The sequence below is a fragment of the Mustela erminea genome, chromosome 2 (genome assembly GCF_009829155.1).
Source record: "Mustela erminea isolate mMusErm1 chromosome 2, mMusErm1.Pri, whole genome shotgun sequence".
Classification (NCBI taxonomy): Eukaryota; Metazoa; Chordata; class Mammalia; order Carnivora; family Mustelidae; genus Mustela; species Mustela erminea.
The window spans coordinates 161223416-161251085 of record NC_045615.1 but is presented as its reverse complement, the minus strand read 5'-3'; the positions used below and the strand labels follow the sequence as shown (position 1 = coordinate 161251085).

The 27670-nt window shown below is 43.7% G+C and overlaps 1 protein-coding gene across 5 annotated transcripts in view; it reads right to left on the bottom strand.

The window, feature by feature from the left end:
• The window catches only part of FRAS1 (Fraser extracellular matrix complex subunit 1), a 416244-nt gene that overhangs the window by 87340 nt on the left and 301234 nt on the right, over positions 1–27670 (bottom strand). For all 5 annotated transcript variants that reach the window (XM_032334686.1, XM_032334684.1, XM_032334685.1 and 2 more), the window contains 9 exons: positions 27327–27464; positions 25008–25040; positions 16249–16380; positions 14878–15003; positions 12451–12698; positions 6816–6964; positions 6481–6640; positions 4765–4900; positions 957–1147 (listed from right to left, as the gene is read on the bottom strand). In XM_032334686.1, coding sequence (XP_032190577.1) covers positions 957–1147; positions 4765–4900; positions 6481–6640; positions 6816–6964; positions 12451–12698; positions 14878–15003; positions 16249–16380; positions 25008–25040; positions 27327–27464 — 1313 coding nt within the window. The remainder of the gene's footprint in view (positions 1–956; positions 1148–4764; positions 4901–6480; positions 6641–6815; positions 6965–12450; positions 12699–14877; positions 15004–16248; positions 16381–25007; positions 25041–27326; positions 27465–27670) is intronic.

Sequence of the window (27670 nt, the reverse complement as noted above, 5' to 3'; positions counted from 1 at the left end):
GGTCTCACGCGGATATTGGTTTAAGAAAGAAAATGCACCTTAGTCAGCGAAAGCACCATTGTCACACCAACTTTCACTCTCAAAATAGTATTTAATGGTCACCATCTGCAATTCCCCGTCAAAATGGCTTGTTTGAAAGAGGAGCAAGTCACACCAGCAAAATGTCCCCTTGAAAAGAAATGGACGATCTACAGAAATCTTCAAGATATTTTCCATGGGGACAGTGATGGCGCTTTTTGGACCAAAAATCTGGACATGTGGCTAGAGAAGTATGAGTATATTTTTAGGATAAAAGAGCACATTGTTTGAAATCAAAACTGTCCTAGAAAACCCCAAGAGTATCATAGTACTGTAGGACAGCACCGTATCTAAAGGCGTGCGCTCCTAAAACTGTCTCCCTGACCCCGTGCCAGCCCCCTGGACCACCTCGGAAGGTTCCTTTCCTGGGAGAGAGGGGATCCCATTGCTGTCTTTTACCTTTCCCATCTCTGTCTCCCCGGGCTGGCAGAGCAAGCTCTCCAGCTGCTCAAGTGAGAACAAATACAGCATCGAGGAACATGTTTCTCTGATGTTACAATTTAACAAATACATGCATCACAAATGTAAGAAAAGGCAAGTATGCATGTGACTAAATACAATAGTTTCAGGGGATAACAGGTATATGTTGGTTTTCAGCTAAATATGAGACTGACACTGTTTCTCTGTCTGACCCTCACAAACCGTTTTCACACAGAATAAACACATTTTACCCCGAAGTGGAAATTCAGATTTCCAAATCAGACCCTCTCCAAATGCTAGCCTTAATTCTACAAGTGTCCTCAAGGTCAGAATTATATTTTTAAGTTAACCTTGAAAACTGAAGGTTAAATGCGATCTTGTTTTTGAGCTCATGGAAGGCTAGCTAATGATGGGACATTTTTGTCAGAGGCCCCGTGTTCCAACTTCGAAGTCTTTACCTCAATGGTGATATTGATGCTGTGGACTTCTGAGCGACTGTGTCCATTGGTTACATAAAAACTAAAAATATCATGTGTTGGCTCAATGCTTTCATGAACGCTCTGGAAGTAGTAAATGTAGTTTTCCAGGACATCTTGAATAGGGAATGACGCCTCTAGGTCACTGGTAGCTCCAGGGCCAAAACGATCACCTGCGTCAACATCAAGAGAGAAGTTTTACCTTGATCCACGCGTGCTGGCTCACTAGGCTGAACTAGAAAACATGACAGCATTATCAACAAAAGACAAAATACACTGGAGGATAACAATGGAGGATGGGAAGAATGGAAGGCCCGAAATGGAAGATTTGGGGTCAAATTCCAGTTTCCCTACTATTTCTCATCCTCACAGGGGTACGCCTGCCCGGCTGTTTCGACAGGGAACCAAATGAGATAAAACGCACGAAAGCACTCAGAGCGTTACTGTATATAGCAAGAATTTAAAAAAAGAATCCGCAGTTGTTTTGTTAGAAATCTGTGATAAAGTAAGTCCTCAGACGAGTAACAGCACAAATGCAAGGTGCTACCTTAAGCTCTGCTCAGTTTCAAAACCACCCTGCCTCGCACACCACGCAAGAGGAAGCCTCCTCCTCCTCCTCCTCCTTTTTTTTTTTAGAGAGATTTTATTTACTTATTTGACCGAGAGCAAAGCGAGAGAGGGAGCACAAGCAGCTGGAAAGGGAGAGGGAGAAGCAGGTTCCTGCTGAGCAGAGAGCCCAATGCAGGGCTTGATCCCAGGAGCCTGGGATCATGGTCTGAGCCGAAGGCAGGCGCTAAACAAACGAACCACCCAGGCGCCCCGGGAATCCTCCTCTATGTAGAAGATTAAGTGTATACTTGATCTAAGAGATACCTCAATAAGCGTGTGTTCATTTGACCTCAGTTCCTTAAGGAAACCTCCCCATGGGTCAGAGCTCAGCCCCCGGGATGGCACACCAGGGCTGCTGCGATGCTCCGAGACCATCCACAGCCGTCCAAGCACTGAGATGCTCAAGTTCCGTGCCGAGCTCCGGACATCGAGCTGGTTCTGGTTAACTCTTCTTTTCATCCCAACCCCAGCCAAACCCGGAAAAGGCCAAGGGGAAGAGTAAACACTGTCTAAATGATGGATGGCTTGTCTCTTCCTTGGTCTGAGTCTCTCTAATTGATTGATTTTAAGTTGTTACCACATTTTCCTCTGAAGAGAGGAGAAAAAGAAACCCCTGTATCTTCAAACATCCCCTGGATACATATCAACAAAGAAAAGTGTGTATAGAATTTCTGAAAGCAACAAAGCTTTCTCTTTGTCTCTTCCACGGCTCTTTGCAAAGATCAGGTCATAAATCAAAAAGCCATTGACTTCCTAAATTGTAGACAGTGTCATTTTTTTGGTTAACCTTCCAACAGAAAGGCTAGGACTGAAAAAGTATTACTTACAATTTGTTTGAAATAAGAACTCAGGACAAGTGTTTTTTCTTCGACATGAAATGTGTTAGATTTTACCCATCGGGTTCCGTTCCTCTTGACACCAGGAGCATGGAGGAGTCTGAGCGAGCTGTGACCGGACAGTCCCCAGCACACACAGGTCGGTGTTTCCAGGACAGAGTGCTGTCATTCCTTCAAATTTTTATTTTCCCTTTACACTGACCGACAGCAAATATGAAAAATGTGGCTTGTTTACTTGGGTTAATAAACTAAATGATGCCTAAAAATAAACTCCCAGAGAGAAATGACTCACTTCCTGTCATTGGAAAACAAGCCATTCAACAAGCAAATCTGTCACCGAAGCTTTAAGCACCAGCCTTCCCAGTTTCAAAACTGCACCTTCTGCTTTCTCACGTAAATCGTTGTCATTAGTGTGCTTCCTCGCGCCCTTCAGCAGAGTACACTGCGTGCAAATTAAACCATTCCTGATGCACGCAGGCTCTCATCCGGAACATCTACTACCGTGTCGTGCGGAAACCGGTGACGCACGCCCTCGAGACCCTCAAGGGTCTGTTCTTTTGCTCTGGTCCTAACTGACCGTGGAGCCCGTGCTGTTCCTTTCCCGCCTCACAACAGAATTATTCTGTTTCTTCCTGGCTTGCTGGTAAGAAGTTAAAGCTGCTCCTTGTAATAGTATCCAAAAGGCATTCTGCAGAACTGCTGGGTTCTGAATCTGGATAGCCGGTTTCAGACACACAAAACAGGCTCCGGGCTGAACACCCCAGAGAGAGGGCCTGAGCCCATAAAGTGTCTTGGAATCATTATCTGCACCCCGAGCCCCTCCCACCGCCGCCTGAGCGCCTTTTTCTTACTCCCAGGCTCATACTGACGCAGAGCAGTGATTCTCCAAATGCGGTCCCCGGGCCAGCAGCTGTGGCATCGTCTATGAGCTGGGGGACATGCAAACGCAGGGGCCCCCCAGCCTCTGCCCACTGTGTTTTCACAAGCCTCCAGCTGAGTCGAGTACCCACGAGAGTTTGAGAATCACTGTTTAGAGAGCTGGAGCTTGGCAGAAGTTTGACTTCTAGGCCAGGGAAATACTCCCCTGCAGGCAGTCCAGGTTAACATCAAAGCGCGTAGGGAGGCTTTAAAAAAAAAACCAAAATCCTGGAGAGAAAAGAGGGAGAGACAGGTCTCCCCACCTTCGTGCGTGCCCTTCCTCTGCCCGCCGTGAGCCTCTCACGGACCCGTCCCTTCCAACAGCCATTCTGCCTGCTCAGACGGAATTCACTGTTCCGCGCTGTGTACCTCCTCAGGGCTTGGCCCTTGCCCTGGGCCAGCACGTTTGATTTCCTGGCATTTGCTGGTCTTCCTCTCCGTCTCCCCCTCCAGGCAGGGGCTGTGTCTCGCTCACCTCCGCACCCTCCGTCTCTGGCACAAACACGTGTTGAGACAGATCTAAGTCGGCGATAAACAACCCCGAGTGCCCGCAATGAAAGGCAAGATCGGGGGAAGGACCCGCAGTTTTCCGGAGGAACATGCAGCCGCCGCTAAGTGGATTCCAGGGGACGAGGCTCCAACCCCGGGCCTCATGCTGGCCCCAGACACGCTCAGTCCAGGGCCTCTCTGCGGGAGCTGCTAGGGACACGCCAATTAGAGCCACGCACCGGCCCTCGGAGATCTCACCGCAGAGGCAGCCGCCGGTGACCTGCCAGGACCTGTCTCAACTGCCAGTCACCGCGGTGTCGGGGGGCCGGGGACAGGACACGCCGTCTCGCCTCTCCTTCCCTGCGACACGCAGCAAGAGCCGCGGGGGTCCAGGGCAGATGGTGGAGCGGGGAGCTGTGGAGGGGTCACAGACGGACAAGCAGGCCTTCCAATCCTTGTCACAGCCTTCGAAGGAGCTGAACCCGGAGCAGGCGCTCAGGTGAGCTGCGGCCGCCTTGCAGCGGAAGGACAGGCATCCTTATGTCCTTGACCCTGGGCTCCGAGGCCATGGGTCCTTCCTCTCCCTGTTGCTGGCGCTGCCGACCCCCACGCCGCTGTCTCGTCTCGCAGCACCGAGGGGCCTCCTACATCTCATCCGATCTTCTCCTTTGTTCGGCTTCTTATCTGTCCCCCCGCCCCCCAGGGTCTGCGGCCACAGGCAGGTAGGGGTGCCTGTACCTTTCGTGTCCCGTTACAGCCCTGCGCCTGGCACACAGGAAGCGCTCAGGAGACCCCGAGTGACTGAACCTCCCTCCCTCCTGTGTCTTGGAAATGGATCTGCTCCTCCTTAGCCCCCACGTCCAGCTTGGACTGGAGGCAGCTGCCCCCCCGCCTTGTCGCCAGGTCTGGAGCGACTCGGCCGCCCTGCCACGGCCTACCTGTGCCCGCGTTCTCGATGCAGCCGTAGCGGGGCAGCGCGCTCAGCGTAATGACCGCGTCGCTCCGGAGGCCGTCCTGGTCGGCGGCGGCGAAGAAGTGCGGGAAGGAGAGGGGGGCTCGCCCTCCCTCCTCGACCTGCGAAAGAAGAGATCCTGCAGTCCCCGGCGGCGGCCCACAACTGCCGCGAAGAGCAGGACCGGAACGTGCTGCCGGGGGGGACCTCCCAGCACCGGTTCCGCTGCCCGGAGGAGGCGAAGCCTCTGCAGACGGGGGGAGGGACGTGCTGGCCCCGGGCCGGCCATCGCGCCGCGCCTCGCAGAGCTGCACTCCGCCACCCGGCTCCTGTGTCTCCCCTCAGAGCTGCGCTTGCCTCCCTGACGGACCTGGTTACGAAGGGGCTCCGGCCCGTTCTGACCCCCGCCTGAGCCCAGCAGCACAGCGGCTCGGCTGCCTCGCTTCCCTCCTGTGGTTCCAAAGCCTGCAGCCCGGGGACCACCGTCCGGGCGTCCTCCCTCGCGTACCGCGTACGGGGAGGGTGACTGTCCTGCAGGCGCCCCCACCCAGCAGGAACGTCCCGCTCACCCCCTTAGGGTACGTGCTGATAGGGATGCAGGAGGAAAGGGCTTCCTCCCCACACCCCAAAGTGAGTGCTAACCTTAAGGTTAAGGAGGAAAATGAATCCATCTTAGTAAAAGCACCTGCTGGACCTAACTTTTTCCCTTTAGGGCCCTGCTTTGTATGCTAACCCCGTGACCTGATCCTAGTGCTTCTGCTGGCCTGTTGGGGCGCCTGAGTCTTTCACTCTGAACAATGCGTGGCCAGATGTAGGAAGATCTACGAGGTACAGAGCAGAAGCTCACCCTGACTCTGGTGATGGAGAAGAGCCAAATGGGTTTCCAGGGTATGCAATAGCAGAACCATTTGGAAACAAGTCAGTTTTACGGATTTTTAGTTGCTTGGCAAAACCAGAAAAACTCTTTGAGTTTTTGGCATGTGGTATGTACACAGAGCAGGACAAGGAGACTGAATTAACTCTTATGGAATCCCTACCATGTGTTGGTATGTACTGGCGGTTTAAAATGGTATTTTGTTAACAATCAGAGCAATCCTTTAGATAACAGGCATAGTTGCAGTTTAAAGATGAAATTGGGCTAAGAAAGATTATATCGTTGGTCCAGGGTCACTCAGCTAGTCAATAACAGAAGCAGCATTTGAACTCAGGTCTGCGTAACCTCATGAACGGGACATATCTTATGGCCCCCTCCCTCCCCACCACTGGGAACTATAAATAAGCTTTACAGTAATAAATATTAGCTTAAAAAGTGACTTGGGGACATTGTCCATCTCCTCGTATTTTAGTGCTCAGAAGCATTAGATTTTTAACTCCTGAAAGATATATTCCATTTATAATTTTACTTCCATTACTATATGTACCTAGTATAGTATACAAAATACTACACACACTTAGCATTTATGTCTAGCACATGAATTTTTTTGACTAAATAATGTAAATACAATTATTTGATCTTCTGCATATATTTTCTCATACTTTCTGAAAAACTCATGACTGAAAACCATGCGTATCTCGACACAATTGCCTAGACACTTTGCAGGAAGAACTTGGCAGCCGATTCAGGTAGAAATCCTGTATTCACAACAGAACAGATTTCATCTCTGCACAGCACTCACTGCCCATTGCTCTGAGAACTGTTTACCGTGATGAGGTCCGCAAACGCAAGGACTGGAGGCGGGTTCTGAACAGGCGTGATGGTGACGGTAAACATCTGATTGTCCAGACGGTTGCGGTCCGTATCGGAGACAGAGAAATGGAAGCCATCAGTAACCAGACCGTCAGTCTCCGACACAGCCGAGTACCTGCACAGGGGAGGGCTGAGTCAAATGAACGAGCTCTGGGACAACCCACGTAAGACGGCTGCATCTCTGTTTAAAAATGTGGCAATTTAGTCTTTCAAGGGACTACCAGTCAGTTGCTTAAATATTTTAATACAATTTTTACAAACTCTGTCAATAATACACAGTGGTTATATACCTAATTTTCTGGTTGTTGACATCTTCCATCGTGAAGTTGGAGACCTCTGAGAGCTCCTCCACCTCAGGTCCGGACACTCTGAAGAGAGCACCATACGTGGGCAGGGAACTTAACTGAATCCAGATCTCTGAGTCGGGGGAAGAATCATCCTAATTGGGCAGACATGAGGCAAGACATGAACACACACTTGGAGGAATAAATACGTCCAGTAGGTAAAGATTATGGGTGCTTACTTCTGCCAACTGAAAAGGTCTCTTTCCCTTTGTGGTAAGGCAACGCCATTTCAAAGTGCATGAAAATCCCATTATTTATTCTTTGTAAAATACCTCTTGGATAATGTCTTCTTTCAAGAGTAGCTCAAGAAAACAGTGAGGAAATGCACTTTAGGCATGGGACATAAAACAAAGAGATGCCCTATTGCTACTGTAGGAGCTCCACAGGGTTGTGCTTTTATGACATGAATCTAGTGAAGAATAAAACATGGTTGGAGACGTAAGTCTCCGTCCCATAAACACAGTGGTAGGCTTCCTTCAGAGTTTCAAAGGATGGTTTACTTTTTAGAGAAACAGATAAAACTCCATCATAACATGTAATACAATGAGAAAGAAAGTGTGAAAGAGAAGGGAAGTCATTTAGCTTAGCCAGTGACTCACTATAAGTAATATTTGACATGGGAAAAATTTTAGCATAACAGACGAATTTAGGAAATCTTACGCATTTCGTTTTATCAGGATGGAACCCACAGATACTCAACCCTCGAGATGACCAATCTTAACAATTTTCCTTTCCTTCTGCAAGGCTTATTAAGAAATAAAATTGGCTTTCTGTGTTTCTCTACGAACAGCTGTATGTCTTAATGAACAATTTCCTCTTTCTTTAAGGATATTGTGGAAATATCTAGGAGGCTGGCAACATCTTCTTGGAGAGCTTCCCTGAGTCATTGTCTTTTAGAGCAGTTGGCTGTCAACATGGGGGCACTCTGCACTTTGCCACAGCAACAATGAAAAGAAATATTGCATTCAAAGTACCAAACGTACTTTGAAATGCAAACTTCCATGCTTAGGTTGTAAAGCTGGTTGAAGTATGGATCAGGAATGTGCTCAGCATAGACACCAGGTGATCTGGGGCAGAGGATGTTAGTCAGTTCTTGCTTCTACCTCTAGGGGCCTTTTTAAATCGACAGGTCAGAGCCTCACTGCTAGGTCACAGAATTTTCCATATCTCCTTACATCACCTGACACAATTAAGGGAGGAAACTCAAATTCATCAAAGCTGCCAAACTTCAGAAAATTTCCCTTAAATTAATACTTTAGAAGGTTCTCTATTTTTCTACATGGGTTATCAAATACAATAGGCAGACCTCCAACAGACTATTTCCTAGAATTACTGTGAGTACCCTCTGAGAGAGAATTTTTAAAAGACAGCTAAGAGTTCTAAGGTATTATCTTGCGAGAAGGTGATGAATTACAAGGACAGAGCTCCTGCCTCTTGATTAGAATGAATAGCTTCAAAATTCCACATTGGCAAATTTGGCCAAAAAAAAAAAAAATGCTATTTCAATGTCAGGCCGATTTATTTTAATGTTTCAAATCTCAAATGACTGCTTGGTTTGAAAAAGTGTGAAATCACCTCGGTTTTTTTTCTTCTGAAAATGCCGGCATAATTTCAGAAAATAATTGTTAATTATTTTTATAATTAAATAAAATTACTACTTCGGCATATCTAAGATATGATGGAATACATAAACTCTTATAAGAATGTAGACGTGTTCTCCTGCAATTTTCCAACCTTCTTACCCCTTTTGCATTGATTTTTTCATTTTCTTTTTATTGCTTATACATCTATTGACACCCACCATCAACACAAGGACTAGAACACTGATAATTAACGATTATGTGTGTGTTCCTCCTTTACCGTGTCCTTGGGCCTCCCATGACCCTGGGTTTTATTTCTCATTTCCTTGAAATTCCTTGATATTATTTGATATATTACTACACAGTATTTTTAGTTGTTTTCCAAAAACTTATGAAAAGAGAGTTAGTTAGACTTTCCCCTTGGGGGACTTACTTTCCTTTTTACTCAGTAGTGGACCGCTGAGATCCATCGATATCATTATACGCAGCAACGGTTCATCTCTGTGTCCCACAGAGGAAGTGCATCACAGGTTATATTACCCTGTCGATGGACATTTGTCTAGATTCAGTATTTTGGCTACTGCAAACACTGTTGCTCTGAATTTCTTGGGCATGTCGTTTGGTATAACATATGAAACTTTCTCTTGGAGAGGAAATCTAGGGGTGGAATGGTGAGGGTATACGATTGCTCTTCCTCACAGGAAAATGCCAAATTCTTTCCCAAAATGGTTTGTTAAGTTGACTCTCCATCAGCAAAGAACCTCTGCAGATCCATTTCCTCTCCAAACATTTGGTACTTTCAGACTTTGAAATTTCTGCCAGTTGAATCGGTATGATACGGTATGTAGTGTTTTTTGCTTCCCTTGATGCCTAAAAAAGTGATTATCTCTTTTATATTTATTGGCCCTATGGATTTCTTTTTCTGAAATTCCTATTACTGTCTCTTGTTCATTCTTCTACTGGGTTATTTTTTCTTCTTGATCTGCAGACTTTTTTGTATTTTCTTTGTTGTTTTTGGTTATATGTATTTCAAATATCTGTTTCCAATTTGTAACTTGTCTGTTTTTTGTATTTCTGATGTGTTTGGGGGAATAGAAATTTAATTTTAATATAGTCAAGTTTATCAATCTTTTCTTTACAGTTAGCACTTTTTGTTTCTAGTTTAAAAAATTCTCTCCTTTCCCAATACCTAAAAATACTCACCTATTGGCCACAAAGAATTGTAGAGTTTCAGTGCTTGATTTGCCTGAAGTTAATCTCTGTGTACAGTGTGAGGGAGAAAGAGCTACAAGTTCCTTTTTTATCCATATGAATAACCATTTTGCTCAGGTCTAGATTTTAAATAGTTCCTACCGTTTCCACTGATTTGGCTTACTCGGTCTGTTTTACAACACAGTTCCGTGTGTCGGTCTGTTTCTGGACTCTATCTGGTGTATTCCTGGGCGAACTGCTTTAAACAGTGCAGGTTTATAATCACTCCTGATAGCTGATAGGGCAAGCCCCTGCTCTCCTATGATTCTTTGGCAGAATTTTGGCCCTTTGTTCTTTATTGTAAATCCAGCTTATCAAGATCCATAAAAAGTGCAACGGGCATTTTGACTGGAGCTCAGCTGAACGGAAAGAATGATGCCACGGGAGAACGGATTGCTTTTGCTACTAAATCTTCCTGCTCGTGCATATGGAATGTCTCATTATTTACTGGGTGTTTTTTTAAATGTTTGTCCATTAAGTAGTGTTATAACATTCCTCGTAGAAGTCTGTCTAGTTTTTGTTAGATTTAGTCAAACAAACATGATTTTTATAATGCGTTTGTAAGCGGCATCATCTTTTTTTGTTACATTTACTGGCTATTTTTTGCTTTTGTCTAGCAATACTATTGCTTTGCTGTCTTCTATCTGACCCCCTTGTAAATGCTCCCTTTCTTTCTAATACTTGTCAAGACATCTTTTTGGATTTTCTTTACTTGTTCATTGTATCAGTTTTCCTTAGAAATTACCATCCTTTTGTTACATTTATCCCTGGATATGTTTTATGTGATGCTATTAGAGATAGTATCATACTTTTGGCTGGTGCATAGAAATACCATTAGCTTTTTAAGATTAATCTTCTATCTTCTTCTCCCACATTACAGATGAGAAAGCTGAGTCCCAGAGAGTTAAGTACCCTGCCCGGGTTATTACGCTAGTAAGTGGTAAGCCTGTTTTAAAAGTCATCCGTTCTAACTACAAAACACCCCCCCGCCACAACTTGTTTGCCTGCAGTACATAGCAAACTGTTGGGAAAGCGTCATTTAGAAACAAATCACACCGGATCCCACTTTTACCTTTTGTCTCTCTTGGCACCATGTCACCCTCCTGCAGTTAATAACACACTAATTAAAAACAGGCTCTTCTGCTCCTACCTTTTTATATTCTGTTCCATTTATGATCAGCATTTCAGGTGGCTTTTCCAACCTTTCTGGATGTTCACTGCAAAGTTACTAACTACGCATATCTGGAAAAATTTTCCCCATGACACTAAGTACAAAATTCTTCTACAACCCTCAGCGAAAGTCAGTATATAACTTAGCTAAGTCTTTAAAATATGCTATGCTTTCAGCAGGCTCGAACAGTTCTTTTGGAGTCTTTCTGCTCTCTGGTGGGTAAAATTCACATTCAATCAATTTCTGAAAAATACATGTTCGGTTGCCAATGGGCTCGCATTTTGATATGCAGCTTATAATATGCAGTTAATGGGCAGGAACTGCTCCTGGAGAGCTATTTTGGCCTGTCAAACATTTTTCAAGCCTTGGTGATCTATTGATTAAATCTGTATTCATGCATTTTTATGAATTCATGGAGTTTCATAAGATTTAGAAGACCATAACCTATGGTAAAATCACCTGTCAGTTAAAAAAAAACAAAAAACAAAAAACAAAAAAAAAAGCTGTTCTGAAACTATACTAGACCCATGAGAAGAATCAGGGTGGAATGCGGTTTCCCATAATTTAAGAAAAGACAATTTGAGGGGAAAATCTGTGCTAAAGCAATTGAAGCAATTGTTCCCAGGCCAATGTTTTATCTCACATGCTACTATCCAGGACTAGATTTTACAGCCGGACTCTTTAGCCCAGAAAAGGATTACTTAAAAAACAAACAAACAAACAAACAAAAAAAACAATGAATGAAAGAAAAAGCCCAGGTCAATGGTGGGAATTTTAATGTTGGTAAGGAAAAGCTCAATACTAAGAATGATTACCATTCAAATAACCATCATTATTTTCAAGGTATTTGTCAGAACTATTATGTTTACATAGCGAATTTGTGTATGTTTACAATACACATAACTGAAAAATAAAATTAATTATCCTCATTATCCTTAGCTCCAGGAGAGAGGAGTATAATTAACCAGGGTCACTTAGCAAGTTAGGGCCAGATGGAAAAAAAAGCCCTGGTGTCCCTCAAACTACCCTTGGTTCCCTAAATACAGGGCTTCTTTTGGGGCATGGGATGGAGGGTGAGTCAGGAATCGTGCCTAGGAAGCCTGGCAGAGAGGTACTGCCAAAGGAATGTGCCAGCATTCTGTCTAGATCTGGCCCTGAGACCAAAGCTGGTGAAAGTGAGCTTCCTCTCAGCGGGCCATGAAATATTATTACTTATTAGTCATAAATCAGGTGTGTTCTTCTAAAGTGTTCTTTCCTCAAAATTGCCATTTGAAATATTATGGATGGAGCTTTAAAAAATGGAGACTCAGGCTTTTCCGGCATAGGCACTGTTTCCTGTTGACCATCACCTATCCCTACACAATCTCATTGTGTCTCCACCGAAGTTCTGCTCGTTCCCTTGTCTGCTCAGGAGACGTGGGGAGCAGAATAAACAATGGAGCGGAGCTCTGGGGGGCTGAGAAGAAACCTCCTTGTATGGCCACCGACCTGATGCCCTGAATCTTCAGCCACGGCACTGCTCTCTAGTCAAGCCCAGGGAGAGGGTGCAGTGAACAAGAAGACACAGGGAAGAACTTACGACATAAGCGAGGTGTGACCTGGTGATTACGGCTGTGCTTTTACTGGCCACGGTGATGCTCAGAGAGGCACCAGCAGCCAGCTGAGGCCCCCGGTCCTCTGAGAGTGACACCTCCACTTTCACTTCCACGGTTGTCGCTGACGTGCCATCTGTGACTGAGATCTCCATGCTGTCTTCCCGGGCAGAGGAGCCGTCGTGTAGGTACTGCAGAACATTTTTCTCAATATCTTCATATGTGAAGGTGTCACCTTCCGAGAGGAAGACATATTGCAAAGCCAATTCCTTCTGGGAATAACGCTTTTCATGTATATAACACCTTTGTTCTCAGGATTCTGAAGTACATATAGGATTATATACTCTGGGAGTTGTAAGTTAATTAGCTCAACCACACACCCAGTGTAGGATTCCCTTTACACCACTCTTGAAAGGGGGTTATTCAGCCTGTCCTTCGACACTTCTCAGGGTGGGAGGCTCACTGCTTTACAAGGCAGCCAATCCCACTGGAGATAGCTTTGTTTAAGTTCTTAATCATACTGAGCTCAAATCTGCTTCTGTGAGATCCAGTCATCATTCTTAGTTCTAGAGAATAAAGGTCAAGCCTCTACTCTTTAGGACAACCTAATCTTGGATCTAACCTTGACACTGAATTTTTTTGGAAAAAGTTAAGAAAATAAATTATGGTTGATGGATCTGTAGCAGTTTTCATTTTAGTTGGGAGTATAAGGTTTTTCTAAATTCAAAAATACCTAAAAATTTAAAAACAGAATTAAAGTTAGAAATCCAAATGTTGTAGGTCTGGAATACAAATTTTTGACAGATTTCACAGGTGTGTGAAAAAGTCTCAAGGTCATATAACTTTGGGAAAACAGATTAAACAAAATTTAAAACTAATAATTTTTTGAACTGCAGGATTTATTAGAATTTTAGAATCTTCAATAGGGAAATATAAGCATTCCAAAGTTGTTTGGTCATGGAACCCTTTTCTACAAGAAATTGCCTCTTAACGTCATGGGCCCCAAGGATTCCAGAGAGTATAATTGAAAAATTGGTCTTCTTGGATGTTATATTCAACTCTACTTCCTGACAAATTATTGGCACTAGTAATTGGTGCTATGAATGAGACTAAAGAATTTATTCATTTTCTGTATTTGCCTTCTAAGTCTTCTCTTTTGACACTGTGTTATTGTGATTTACTGGTGTTAGTGGTATTGTGCTTTAAAAAATAATAAAATATTTTACAAACATCTTTAGATGGTATATATTAGTTACACAGTATAGGTTAAATATAATGTTAAGGCGACTGGGTTCTGACTGGTAAAGCTCCTTAAGTAGTTCCCTTAGGATGCTAGAAATCTATTCTCATGGTATTTCTTATGTTCAGCAAATTTTTAAAAAATCTGCCTTTGTGACTCCCAAATGCTTGTTGGTTGTTCTTCAAATTCTATCTAACCTTCAAGGTCAAAGATTTATTCCCCTCTCTCTGCAGGGATATTCAAAAGAATGCATGATTACATGACTATTAGGAATTATATAAAGGTTTTTGAGAAAGTACAAATTGTTGAAATAAGCATATAGCATCCCAAAGTGACTACTTTGAAAGAGAGAATACTCACTTTGATGTGTAGGGGCTAACTATTACACAATTAGATTGAGCTGTGTTCCTTGTGCTTTTTCATACTTTCTAAAACAATCAACATGTATTATTTTTCTGTAATTGAAGAAAGTACAAGAAATATGACTTTGGAAAGCTGGTCCCATGATCTACCACAGTGTTACATCATGAAGATACGACTTAAAAAATGTGTCTCCTTCTTTATGGATGAAGACACAGGTTGTTTACACTGTCAGAGTTTCAGTGCTAAGGAGACTGTGAAAATTAACATAGCAAACTAAGGAAGACAGGGGTGCCTGGGTGGCTCAGTGGGCTAAGGCCTCTGCTTTCAGCTCAGGTCATGATCCCAGGGTCCTGGGATCGAGCCCCACATCGGGCTCTCTGCTCAGCAGGGAGCCTGCTTCCCCTTCTCTTTCTGCCTGCCTCTCTGCCTACTCTCTGTGTCAAATAAATAAATAAAATCTTAAAAAAAAAAAAAAAAACCACTAAGGAAGACAAACTCATCTTCATGACCAACCACAGGAAAGTGGCACCTGACGCTTCGTATGAGGTGGTTCTAAATGCATTTACTCCAGATAAATCAGCCAATTTCAACTAATTTCACCCACAACTTGAGGAAACAGCCTCATTGTTTTGGCCTGTGGGTGCAGAGAAAGAAGTCCCAAATCTTTCAGCCAATGGACTAAGAACTAAAAATTGTTCCTTCAAAGTCTCTCCTCATCGTTGGTTCCACGGACTTGCTTTACTTCTTGTCTGAGACATAAAACTAGAGCAAGAAACCCTTCAAGCATGCCCATGACCGAGGAAGCAGTTACCTGTGGCCATGGGCCCTTGGGGCTCGGCTGTGTACTTCAGGATCACACCATGCTCGGGAGGTTGCCGGAGCTCAAAGAGGAGTTCCTCAGGAGCAGTCTCGGTGTCTCTTATTACCAGCTGAAGTCCTGCAGTCAGGAGACAGGTCACTGTGAGGGGACGTGTACGTTCCAAACAGTATGTGTTGCCTACATTACAGCTACAGGGCAGGCTGGAAGCCATGCTGCGGGCAATCTGATGGTTGCAAGAAGGCACCATTGACTTCCGGTCAACCACGGAAGAGTGAAAACTGATGACACAATCAATTCCCAAATTGCAAGTTGTTCACTTACTTCCCAAAGTTAACTTGTAAGTAGGTAGTTCTGAATTAAGAACACCTTTCCATACAAATGAGGGCACAGAAGCCGACATATAGGTCAGTCCTGACCAGCTGGGCTAGGTTTTCTTCCAAAAAAATGCTCCCAGAAACTGCTTTGGCTTTTCATTATTTATTCCCTTCTTTTTCTGAATCCACAGAAGAGCCAAGTTGTCTTAACAATGGCTGCTAGGTGGGCACTGGGTGGCTCAGTGTGTTAAAGCCTCTGCCTTTGGCTCAGGTCATGATCCCAGCGTCCTGGGATCGAGCCCCACATCGGGCTCCCTGCTCAGCAGGGAGCCTGCTTCTCCCTCTCTCTCTCTGCCTACTTGTGATCTCTGTCTGTTAAATACATAAGCAAAATCTTAAAAACAAAACAAAACAACGGCTGCTAGGGCCATCACAGAAGTGAGAAAGAACAGGGTGGCATGGCCATCGTCTTTGTGCATGAGGCTTGTTTAGAAACTGGATGATAATTAATTTCAGGCCAATACTCAGGGGGAGAAGCCAGATAGGGACCTGTAGAGCACAGCTGACAAACCCCACAACATCCACTGTTTGCGTTTAAAACTCGCTGGGTGGAAGAATCAGGACAGCTGCTGACGAGTAAGTGCACTGAGAGCTGAAGAAAACCACGTACAGAATAACCGCGCCCAGAAGCTTTGCAGCTTCCGAAGGTTACTGTGATCTGTCCTTTCTCCTGTTGCTCGTCACCTTCTAAACAGAAAACAAGGGCAGCCACTGAGACTGCTCCTCTCCCTTCTTGTCTCTGCTGGAAAACACATTCTGTGTTGTGCTCCGTCACCGAACACTGGCCTGGGAAGGGCTTATTTCCTTCTCTCTGGCTGCTTCTATTTGCGTGGAAATGGGCAGAGGGAAGGACACGGGTGAGAAGGCATATCCCTTCTGGAAGAAGAGGTCATTCTTTCTTGGCAACCATCAAGAGGTTTAAACAGGGACCGCTGTTGAAATACGGTTCCATTCCCAGAGGCATGTTTCTTTTAGGCTCAGTTCCTACCTATAGCAGCGCTCCCTCCTGGGCTGACCTCAAGCAGGGGAGCTGTGACCCGGAACGCCGGCAGGTGCTGGTCAGTGGGAAGCAAATGAATGGTGAGGACCATCTCCGGACTCGTGTGGGCTCCATCTGAAACTGGAAAGGATAAACACACATGCACGTCGACGTGTAGCCTGGTCACCATCAGGGGCTTCCCAGGAGATTCTCAGATCACCTGGACACTTCGAAGCGATGCTCACAAACGGAAAATGTAAGCAAGCGAGGAAGATTGTGAGCGCGCCTCACGAGGTTTTCTCTCCTGGATAATGAAAGGCTAAAGGACCATAATAACAAAGTCATTCTATAAAGCAAGCTCCACGACAAGGTGATCCTGGTAAATGTTAGTGGAAAAGAAAGTAATATAAAATCTGCACCCTTCAATGATGCCTGTAAAGACTTAATTTATGAGTGGCACCTAAGTGGCTCAGTCAATTAAGCCTCTGCCTTCAGCTCACATCATGATCTCGGGGTCCTGGGATCGAGCCCCACTTTGGGCGCCAGGTTCAGCGGAGAGTCTGCTTTTCCCTCTCCCTCTGTCACTCTCCCTGCTTGTGTTCTCTCTCTCTCTCTCAATCTCTCAAATAAGTAAATAAATAAAATCTAAAAATAAAATTAAAAGACTCTTATTTATGGAATTATTTTTTGATTCATTCTCCTCATGTCTTGGAAAAATATTTTCTTTCAAGAGATCTCGTTTAGAAATGACACATCCGTCTCATGAGGAAAGAGCTTTTTAAAAAGGACAGAAAATACCCACGCGAGTATCTCAGAAGGCAAATTATTGGGAAGCAAGCAGACCTATTCGGTTTTTACGGGATCGTCACACACTGCAATAAACGGAAGATACTTTGTGAGGAGAACCATGACTTTAAGATTTTATTTCCTGGATTGTCTGACATCCAAGCGAACGCCCGTCACCTGAGGGAAACGGAAGCAGACGTGTCTGGTGGCTGACTGATTCCCACCTTCCCGGACCTTAAAGCCCCCTCGAGTCTCTAAAGCCAGGTTTGGAAGAACATCTGTACAGCCGTCACCGGACGTGTTTATCGGTAGTCGCCACGGACAAAACGCTGCTGTTGATTGTTCTCAATGTGAGCTCTGCCTGCCTCTGGGCCGGTTTCCTTTGTCCCCTTCTTCTGGACTCAGCAGCAAGTCCGCAGGAGGCTGACATCTACTTAAGCGAAGTAAAGGGATGCTCAGCGGCTGCTCGTAATGATCCCACTTGGGCTTTAGATTTGTTTTTTTCCCTGAGAACAGATCTAAAGGAGATGGCTGGGTTTTTATAAGGTGCACTCCGTGTCCTAGAGCGGTCCAGAAATAGCCCTACTGAAGGAGGAGACATTCCGCCCTGCGAATGAAGGTTTATGGCTCTGGTCATTCGGGCCAAATGCCACGACGGTTGCCCCTGCTTCTTTGTTTAGACTCGACCTCCTCTCTGGAACATCAGGGACAGGAACAGACAATTCCTGATGTTTGGAGGCTTGGGGGGACAAAACATAGGAACATTTCCCACAAATTCAGCAGATGCTGAATCTCTGAAGCTTCTGGGATCTAAGTTAAGAACACGTGCCTTACATAAAAATCACTATTGTGAGATACAATTTTACTTCTTGAAATGTTTTGCATTGATTTCACTTTTAAGCGGGGCAGACCTCGGGGAGCCTTCACCGCCCTTACTGCCGCAGAGGGAGAGAAAGACCCCGACGCGTCAGAGTCTCGGTAACGCCACCGCGCCATCAGGGTGACCCTCGCCTATCTTTCCCTCTGTGAATAAACAGAAGAGAGCTATTTGCTGGCACATATTTTGTAACTAGAAAATCTATCAGTGGGGTGCGGAGTTTTGTAAACAAATATAAGAACTTACAATCAAAATGTCAGCAATTACATGTCTAGCTGTTCCTTTAAGCAACGTTTCTGATTTCTCTGAGAAACAGTTTGCCTCTTTAGGTCAGAGGCTCCCTGCGAGCACCACTTGCCTCCTGTATTTTCCTTGCTCAGGATGGCTCTGCAGAGCGTCTGGGCTTGGTCTGAAGCAGTCAGGTCAGGAGCGTCAGCCTCCCTTCCTGTCTGAGCCCATCGACCAAAGGAGCTGTTCTTCCTCACTCTGGGTCAATGTCCAGGCTCGGGCTTGTTCCACCTTAGCTCAGTATGTGCCCAGTTTAACATTTTCTCTCACAAAACTCTGCTAAAGGAGATGGCTTCCTACCAGTTTCCAAAAAATGTTCTCCTTAATGAAAGGGAAACTTTTATACCCTTCCCAACAGTGAACTTGAAATGGCTCATGGACCTACATGTGAAAGGCAAAACTATCAAACTCCTATAAGACAACAGAGGCGAAAATGAGATGATCTTTGGAAAGGTGATGCCTCTTTAGATAAAACACAAAAGACATGATCCATGAAAGAAATCACTGATAAGCTGGACTTCATTAAAATTAAAAACTTCTGTTCTGTGAAAGGCAATGTTAAGTGTATGAAAGGAAAAGCCATAAACTGGAAGAAAAAATATTTTCAAAACATTCAAATGATACAGAATTGTTATTAAAAATGTACAAAGAACTCATAAAACCCAACAATAAAAAAAGAGCCCAGTTAAAAAACAGGCCAAAGACCTTAATGGATATCTCACCAAAGAAAATACATGGATGGCAGATAAACACATGAGAAGAAGCTCCTCATCATGTGTCAGTAGAGACACGGAAATTAAAACAATTATAAGATGCTATTATGCACCAATTAAAATTGCCAAAATCTGGAACACTGACAAGACCAAATGCTGGTGAGGATGTGGAGCAAAAACTTACACACTGCCGGTGGGAATGCAAAGTGGCACAGCCCTTCCGGAAGACAGCTTGGCTCTTCTTTTAAAAACAAAACTAAATATACTCTTACCATGTAATACAGCAATTGCACTCTTTGGTGTTTACCCCAAGGATTTGAAAACTTAGGTCCATACAAAACCTGCATACAGATGTTTATAACAGCTTTAGTTACAATTGCTAAAGCTTGGAAGCATCTAAGACGTCCTTTAGTAGACAAACGGATGAAATAAGCTGTGGTACTTCTCGACAATGGAGTGTCATTCAGCCCTAAAAATAAATGAATTACAAAGCCACGGAGAGACACAGAAGACCCTTAAATGCAAATTGCTAAGTGAACTACGCCAACCTGAAAAGACCCTACACTGTGTGACTCTCACTCTGTGACATTCTGGAAAATACAAAACTCTGGAAGACAATAAAAAGAACAGTGGTTGCCGAAGGTGGGAAGTGGGTCTGGGAGATGAACAGAGAACACAGGGGATTTCTAGGGCAGTGAAGATGCGCTATAGGATATCACAGTGACAGATACATGTCATTATCCACTGGCCAAAACCCACAGAATGTGCAACACCAAGAATGAACCCGACAGCAACTACAGACTGTGGTTGATTATGACATGTCAGTGTAGGGTCACCCTTAGTAAAAAATGTACCATTCTGGCGAGGGATGTTGACAAGGGAGAAGTTATGCTATGCCTGGGTATCTGTGGGGGCAGAGTGAATGGGGAATTCTCTGTACTTTCAATTTTTTTTGTAACCTAAAAACTGCTCTAAAAAAATTCAATCTTTAGAACACTTTAAAAAAAAATTCACTCAACAACAACAAAAGAAAGAAAGAAACCAACAAACCAACCTCAGGTAGAAATAAGATGAATTAATTTGAGGTCAGCCCAACATCTATTTCCTTTACCCTGTATAATGGGTTCCAGGACCATTTAACTTACAGTCCTGGAGAAGGTAATAGTTAACCCCTTCACCTATTCAAGATTTCAGGTAAAAGTTGAGGCTTAGAAACCAAACAGGTACACTCTTATGATACTTGTTTTTCACAACCAACACACATACAGACCAGACTAAATAAAATATCCCATGTTCCATGTCAGAAACTTGAATTTAAGTCTTGGCTCTACTGTTAACCAGGACTGGAGATCTGGGCAGATTACTTAATGACCCTTCATTTCCCCGGCCTTAAAATGCTAAAAATAATACCTGTCCTTACAGTCTTGTTACGAGGATTAAATGAGACAATTTATATTGCATATTGCTTTATAAAAAGTGAAATACTATATAATCTGTTGTATATTACTACTGATTGTATGAATTATCTAGAAGTCAATCACTGGAAATGAGCTGATACTGGGTTCACATCAATAACAATAAAACACTGGGGGCGCCTGGGTGGATCAGTGAGTTAAAGCCTCTGCCTTGACTCGGGTCATGATCTCAGGGTCCTGGGATTCAGCCCTGCATCGGGCTCTCTGTTCGGCAGGGAGCCTACTTCCTCCTCTCTCTCTGCCTGCTTCTCTGCCTACTTGTGATCTCTGTCTGTCAAATAAATAAACAAAATCTTAAATAATAATAATAATAATAATAATATTAATAATAATAATGATAAAACACTGGATAAAGAATAATAAGGCATCCAAATTGGAAGGGAAGAAGTAAAACTGTCATCATTTGCAGATGACATGGTATTATATATGGAAAACCCTAGATGCCACCAAACACTGTTAGAACTAATAAAGAAATTTAGTAAAGTTGTAGAATGCAAAACCATACAAAAATCTCTTGCATTTCTATACCCCAATAATAAACTCTTGGAGATGTTAAGAAAGACATACAAATGGCTATCAGACACATGAAAAAAATGTTCATCATCACTAGCCCTCAGGGAGATTCAAATTAAAACCACATTGAGATATCACCTTACACCAGTTAGAATGGCCAAAATTAACAAAACAGGAAACAACATGTGTTGGAGAGGATGTGGAGAAAGGGGAACCCTCTTCCACCGTTGGTGGGAATGCAAGTTGGTGCAGCCTCTTTGGAGAACAGTGTGGAGATTCCTCAAGAAATTAAAAATAGAACTTCCCTATGACCCTGCAATTGCACTCCTGGGTATTTACCCCAAAGATACAGATGTCGTGAAAAGAAGGGCCATCTGTACCCCAATGTTCATAGCAGCAATGGCCACGGTCGCCAAACTATGGAAAGAACCAAGATGCCCTTCAACGGAGGAATGGATAAGGAAGATGTGGTCCATATACACTATGGAGTATGATGCCTCCATCAGAAAGGATGAATACCCAACTTTTGTAGCAACATGGATGGGACTGGAAGAGATTATGCTGAGTGAAATAAGTCAAGCAGAGAGAGTCAATTATCATATGGTTTCACTTATTTGTGGAGCATAACAAATATCATAGAGGACATGGGGTGTTAGAGAGGAGAAGGGAGTTGGAATAAATTGGAAGGGGAGGTGAATCATGAGAGACTATGGACTCTGAAAAACAATCTGAGGGGTTTGAAGTGGCGGGTGTGTGGGAGGTTGGGGTACCAGGTGGTGGGTATTATAAGAGGGCATGGATTGCATGGAGCACTGGGTGTGGTGAAAAAATAATGAATACTGTTTTTCTGAAAATAAATAAATTGAAAAAATTAAAAAAAAAAAGAAAGTAATCCCATTTACAACTGCATCAAAAAGAATGAAATACCTAGGCGTAAATTTAAGTAAGGAGATAAAAGACCTGTGCTTGGAAGAAAGAACCTGAAGAAGACACAAATAAATAGAAAGATATTCTACGCTCATGGATTAGAAGACTTAACATTGTCAAAATGTCCATAACAACCAATGTAGTCTGCAGATTCTATGCAATCCCGTCAAATGTCCAATGGCATTTTCCACAGAAATAGGACAAATGATGCTACTTCTGTATGAAACCATGAAAGGCCTGGAAAAGACAGAGCGATCTTGAGAAAGAAGAATAAGGCTGGAGGCACAGGCTCTCTCAAATTGTATTACAATGCTGTAGTAATCAAAATAGCATAGTATTACCATAAAAACCGATCAGTAGAGATGAATAAAATAGAACAGAGAACCCAGAAATAAATCTGCATGCATATGGCCAATTGATGTATGACAAAGGAGCCAAGAAGATGCAATGGAGAAAGACAGTCTCTTCAACCCACGGTGTTAAGAAAACTGACAGCCTCACGCAAATGAAGGAAACGGTACCATTATCTTATGCCGCACACAAAAATAAACTCAAAATGGATAAATACTTGAATGTAAGACCTGAAACCATAAAAGTCCTGGAAGAAAACAAAGGTGGAAGCTCCTTAATATCAGCCATGGGGATGATTTTTTTGGATTTGAAACCAAAAGCAAAAGCAACAAAAGCAAACACACAAGTAGGACTATATCACACTGAAAAGCTTTTGCACAGCAAAGAAAACCATCAACAAAATGAAAAGCCAAACTACCGAATGGGGGAAAATATCTGCAAATTATGTATCTGATAGGTTAAAATCCAAAATATATAAAGAACTTATACAATCAATAGCAAAATCCCCAAACAATCCAGTTAAAAAAATGGGCAGAAGATCTGAATAGTCATTTTTCTAAAGAAGACATACAGATAGAGATGGCCAACAGATACATGAAAAGAAGCTCAACATCACTCATCATCAGGGAAATGCAAACCAAAACCACAATGAGGTATCACCTCACACCTGTTAGAATGACTATATCAAAAGGACAAGAAATAAAATGTGTTGGCCAGGATACGGGAAAATAATACATGGGCATTGTTCGGGGAAATATAAACTAGTACAGCTTCTATAGAAAATAGTATGACGTTTCCACAAAAAATTAAAAACAGAAATAGTGGGGCACCTGGGTGGCTCAGTGGGTTGAGCCTCTGCCTTCAGCTTGGGTCATGATCTTGGGGTCCTGGGATCGAGCCCTGCATCCGGCTTTCTGCTCAGCAGGGAGCCTGCTTCCCCCTCTCTCTCTGCCTGCCTCTCTGCCTACTTGTTATCTCTGTCTGTCAAATAAATAAATAAAAAATCTTTAAGAAAAAAAAAAACAAATAACAAAAAACAAAACAGAAATAGTACATAATCCAGCAACTCTGCTTCTGGGTGATCCAAAGAAAATGAAAACACTTTGTGTGCCTGGGTGGCTCAGTCGGTAAAGTGTCTGCCTTTGGCTCAGGTCATGACCCGAGGGTCCTGGGATCGAGTCCTGAGTTGGGCTCTCTGCTCAGTGGGAGGTCTGCTTCTCCCTCTCCCTCTGTCCTTTCTCCAACCCCCGCCAGTGCACGTGCTCTCTTTTTCTCTCAAATAAATAAATAAAATCTTAAAAAAGAATGAAAACACTAATTTGAAAAGATATACGTACCCCCATGTTTACTGAAGCATTATTGACAATAACCATGACATAGAATCAACCCAAGTGTCACTGACAGATGAACAGATAAAGAAAAGGTCATGTGCATATGCAATGAAATATCACTCAGTCATAAAAAAGAAAATCTTGCCATTTGTAATAACATGGATGGACCCTGGGGGCATGAAGCTAAATGAAACAGGTCAGACAGAAAAACGCAAATACCATATGATCTCATTGATTTCTGGGCTCCAACCAAACAAACAAATAAATCCAAGCTTAGAACTACAGAAAACAACAAACTGGTAGTTGTCAGAGGTGGGGTTGGGACGGGAGGCACTGAAATAGCTGAAGGGAGCCAAAAGGTACAAACTCTAGCTATGACTAAGTCATAGGGGTGTAATTACAGCATGGTAACTACAGTTATAATATAGTATTACATTAGGGAGACAGTAAATGCTGAAGTTACAAGAAAAATAATTTGTAACTACATATGGTGGCTGATATTAACTAGACTTATCGTCACGATCATTTTGTAATACACCCAAATACTGAATCACGATGCTGTGCACCTGAAACTAACACGATGCTGTATTTCAACTTGTTATAGGTCAATGTCAACTGCATCTCAATTAAAAAGAAACAATGACTCAACAATGAAATTTACTGTTGATTCAAGTGTGATTCTAAATCCTCAGAGAAGGAAAGAAGGTCTGGGAGTTTGAGGGAGATGACTTTTCTCTCCAACCATGACATAGAACAGGACCTACGGGTGGTTGATTCCAATGGAACAGTCAAGTCCAACTAAACAGCAGTTTAGGGTGTCATTTACAGCCACCCATCCTCACACCAGACCTCAAACAAGAAAGCGTGTCCCTCTGCTGTTCTACAGAGATGCCAGGTCTGACCACACGTCCGCTCGCTGGCACGCAGCTTCTACGGCCTGGGGAACCAAAGCTAGGACGCCCGGGTTTCCGCACACAGTGCTCATCTCCCTCCAGGAGCAAAGCAATCAGGGGAAGGCTCAGTTCAAGACACTCTACACCATGATCCGTTAGCTGAGTGTCACACGGAACCACAGGACAGTCATAGTTCTGGGAGCTTTATATATGTATGATTATTAGTTTTCATCCCTACTGTTGAGTGAGGCATGCAGGCACAGAGAGGTTAAGAAACATTCTCAGAGCAACCGACCCCCGGGGCAATCTGCATCCACAGGCTAAGAGCTTAACCACGATCACCTCTTTTTAATAGATACTGGGACTGTTTGAAACAGAACTTAAACAACCCTAATCTTTGGAATACTGGATGGAGAATTTTCTTCTATGAATACAGACTCAAGCTGTTACTATTTAACTAGTCATGCGACTATTCCAGAAAAACAGGAGAACTTGTCTTCTACAACTTTTAAGCAGTTCTTAGAAAATAGTAATGACGAAGGGAAGAAAAAGGACGGACTAATAAGGCAAGGAAAAATCCCATTTTCTAACAAAATTACTATGAAAATCGTCACCTGTGAAGTGAAATTTCACCGATTCTGGGAGACCTGTAACAAAAAAGAGAAAAGAGAAAATCAGTACATTGGTGAGCATTTCCAGAAATAGATGGAGAAGGTACAAAATATGGGGCAGAGGTTAGAAAAGTAAAGCATGTTTTAACCTAAATTATTATGGTTTGAGGAAAGATCACCAGGTCTTTTGTTAATGTTATGTTGAGTTTAATGGTGCCAGCACTAATTTTAAGTAACAAAAAGAATGGCAGAGTAGAATAATTTTATATCCCAGTAGTTAGAGTGATTTATAATACATTCATTCAGATCCCATTTTATCAGTACATAAAATCCTACAAATCGGTGAATGTGGGTGATGTCGTATATCACTGACAGGCTCTCTGGTGGGTCAATTCCATTGTAGAATTGAGTGATGCCTGGGACAATGATTTACACACTATCACGATGGGAGAGATTTATCTCATGGCATTTATCCCATAGATTATACAGGACAGGACTCTGCTCTCTCTAAAAAGGCTCTAGGAACTTAGGCAAGTATAATAGATACGGAAATAACTTCAACCACGGCTGACACGTTTTCCTTCCTTTTAATCCCAGGACATCCTGAGTTTCTTTGTAAAGTAGGTCTTTGGAAGTAGGGGTTAGAGAACCATGAACATTTTCATGGGCTATTAGTTACCCAGTTACCAAACACTGGGGATCCTCCTTAGAGAGGAGGCCTACACCCACGTTTCAATATTTTCAAAGAAGACTTAATCATTTTCTGGACAATTGCATTTATGTATATAATGGAAAATGTGACTTTAAATGCTTTCTATAATTTAAGATGTAACTCTAAAATTATTTAACCCATGTTCAAATTACATAAGAAATCACTAGCGGTTCTGGATGAGTAAGGCTACTATATAAACGTAATATTCCCTACTAATCATGTTATGTACATACACCTTAAAGATCATAAGGGAACCGGCTTCAAGGTTTTTAGAATCATTCCAAGGCACAGAAGTATTTAGGTTTAGGACTCAAAACTCCTGCATTCCGGTCAGCAGCTTAGGGTACTGGGTCGAGGGGAGAGAGAAGGAATAACAAAGATGAACTATCGTGGCTCAGTGGAAGGGCGCAAAATGGTTTGTATTCGAAGAAAGGCAGTTATTCGGGACGCCTGGGGACTCAGGTGGCTGAGCCTCTTTCAGACGGAGAAAGTCTGAGAGTCTCGCTTCGGATCAGGTCATGATCCCAGGGTCCTGGATCAAGTCCTGCTTCTCCACCTGCTGCTCTCCCTGCTTGCACACGCGCGCGCGCTCTCTGACAAATAAATACATAAAATCTTTAAAAAAACCCCCAAACCAGGTATTCTTTTGTTCAGTCTTCTCTTCCTTTACCAACAGTGGCTTCTGTCAAATCCTGGCCCAAACGGTTGCATTCTCCATTCCCCGGGGGACTCCCCGGTGTAGCCTGGCATGTTTCTCACCGGATTCCCCTCCCCCACCGCCCACCCGCCCTGGCCTCCTCCAGTCCACTCACATCCTGCAGCTAACGAGTTCTTCATGAAAGACCATCTCCCCAGATCTAAACCTCCACTGGGTTCCTCTTGCTTTTGGGATAAAGATCTAAATCCTGACAGGCTTCCCGGCCTCTGAGGTGTGGCCTCTCTCTCTCCCTCCAAGAGCATCCTTGTTCTGCTCAACCTTCTACATTCTAGACATGGACTTTTTATTGTTTTTTTTAAACCCTCAGAATGTCACATTCTCTCCCCTCTGCCCGCGAGCTGTGTACCCTATCTCGGGGAATGTTTTCCCAAGTACCGCAAGAGGCACATTCAGGCTGACGAGCATCTACTCGTCCCTCGCTGGGGCAGCCTCCGCTGAACTCTTAGTCTCGGGCAGTTCTGTTACTTCGAACGCCACTGAACATTTTTCTTTCTCTCCAGAGCTCTTGCCTTAGTCTACAATTAAACACTCATTACTGGGATTATTTCTCCAACTCTGTCTCCCTACCTAGGTCCCCAAACTCACCAAGAACAGGATTCGTCGAGCCTCTTTTTGTTCACCACTAAAATCTCCAAGACCTCACAGCCACATAAGAGCCCCCAAATAAAGATTTATTGAAAGCATGCGTGCATGCATGAATAATTGAAAAAAAAAATGAGGAACTGATTGGGCCAAACTACACATTGGCCCACAAGCCTCAAGTGATTTTGAACAGCTATAAAGCGATGTCACTAGAGTGTGGGAAGGACAACAGGAAGAGTTGGGGTGGGGAGAAGCTGCCATGAGGCTCCCCGAGAGTCGGGGTGCCCGAGAAGAGAGGAGAAGGCATTACCAGCGAAGGAGAAGGCCGTGATCTCCTGGAGGTGGGGCGCTGCCGGGGGAGGACGGTACATGATCTTGCCCTGGTTGACGTCCTCCTGTGTGAAATACCGGACGGGAGACCGAGGCCGGTCCCTGTGCTCGATGATCCCTGGGGAGCAAGAGACTCAGCATCAGCACCGACAGTAAGTCTGATGCTTGACGGAATGTCCGCGGCCATAAATCGGCCTTTCGCCCCCGGTGGGGGAGGCCTCTCTCCTTCGAGAGCAAGTGCTCTCCCGCTTCCCTTATCAGACCATTCTCCAGTCCTTCAAGAAAAAGGCAAATCTGAAACCGAAACAGACTTCAACAGGATCT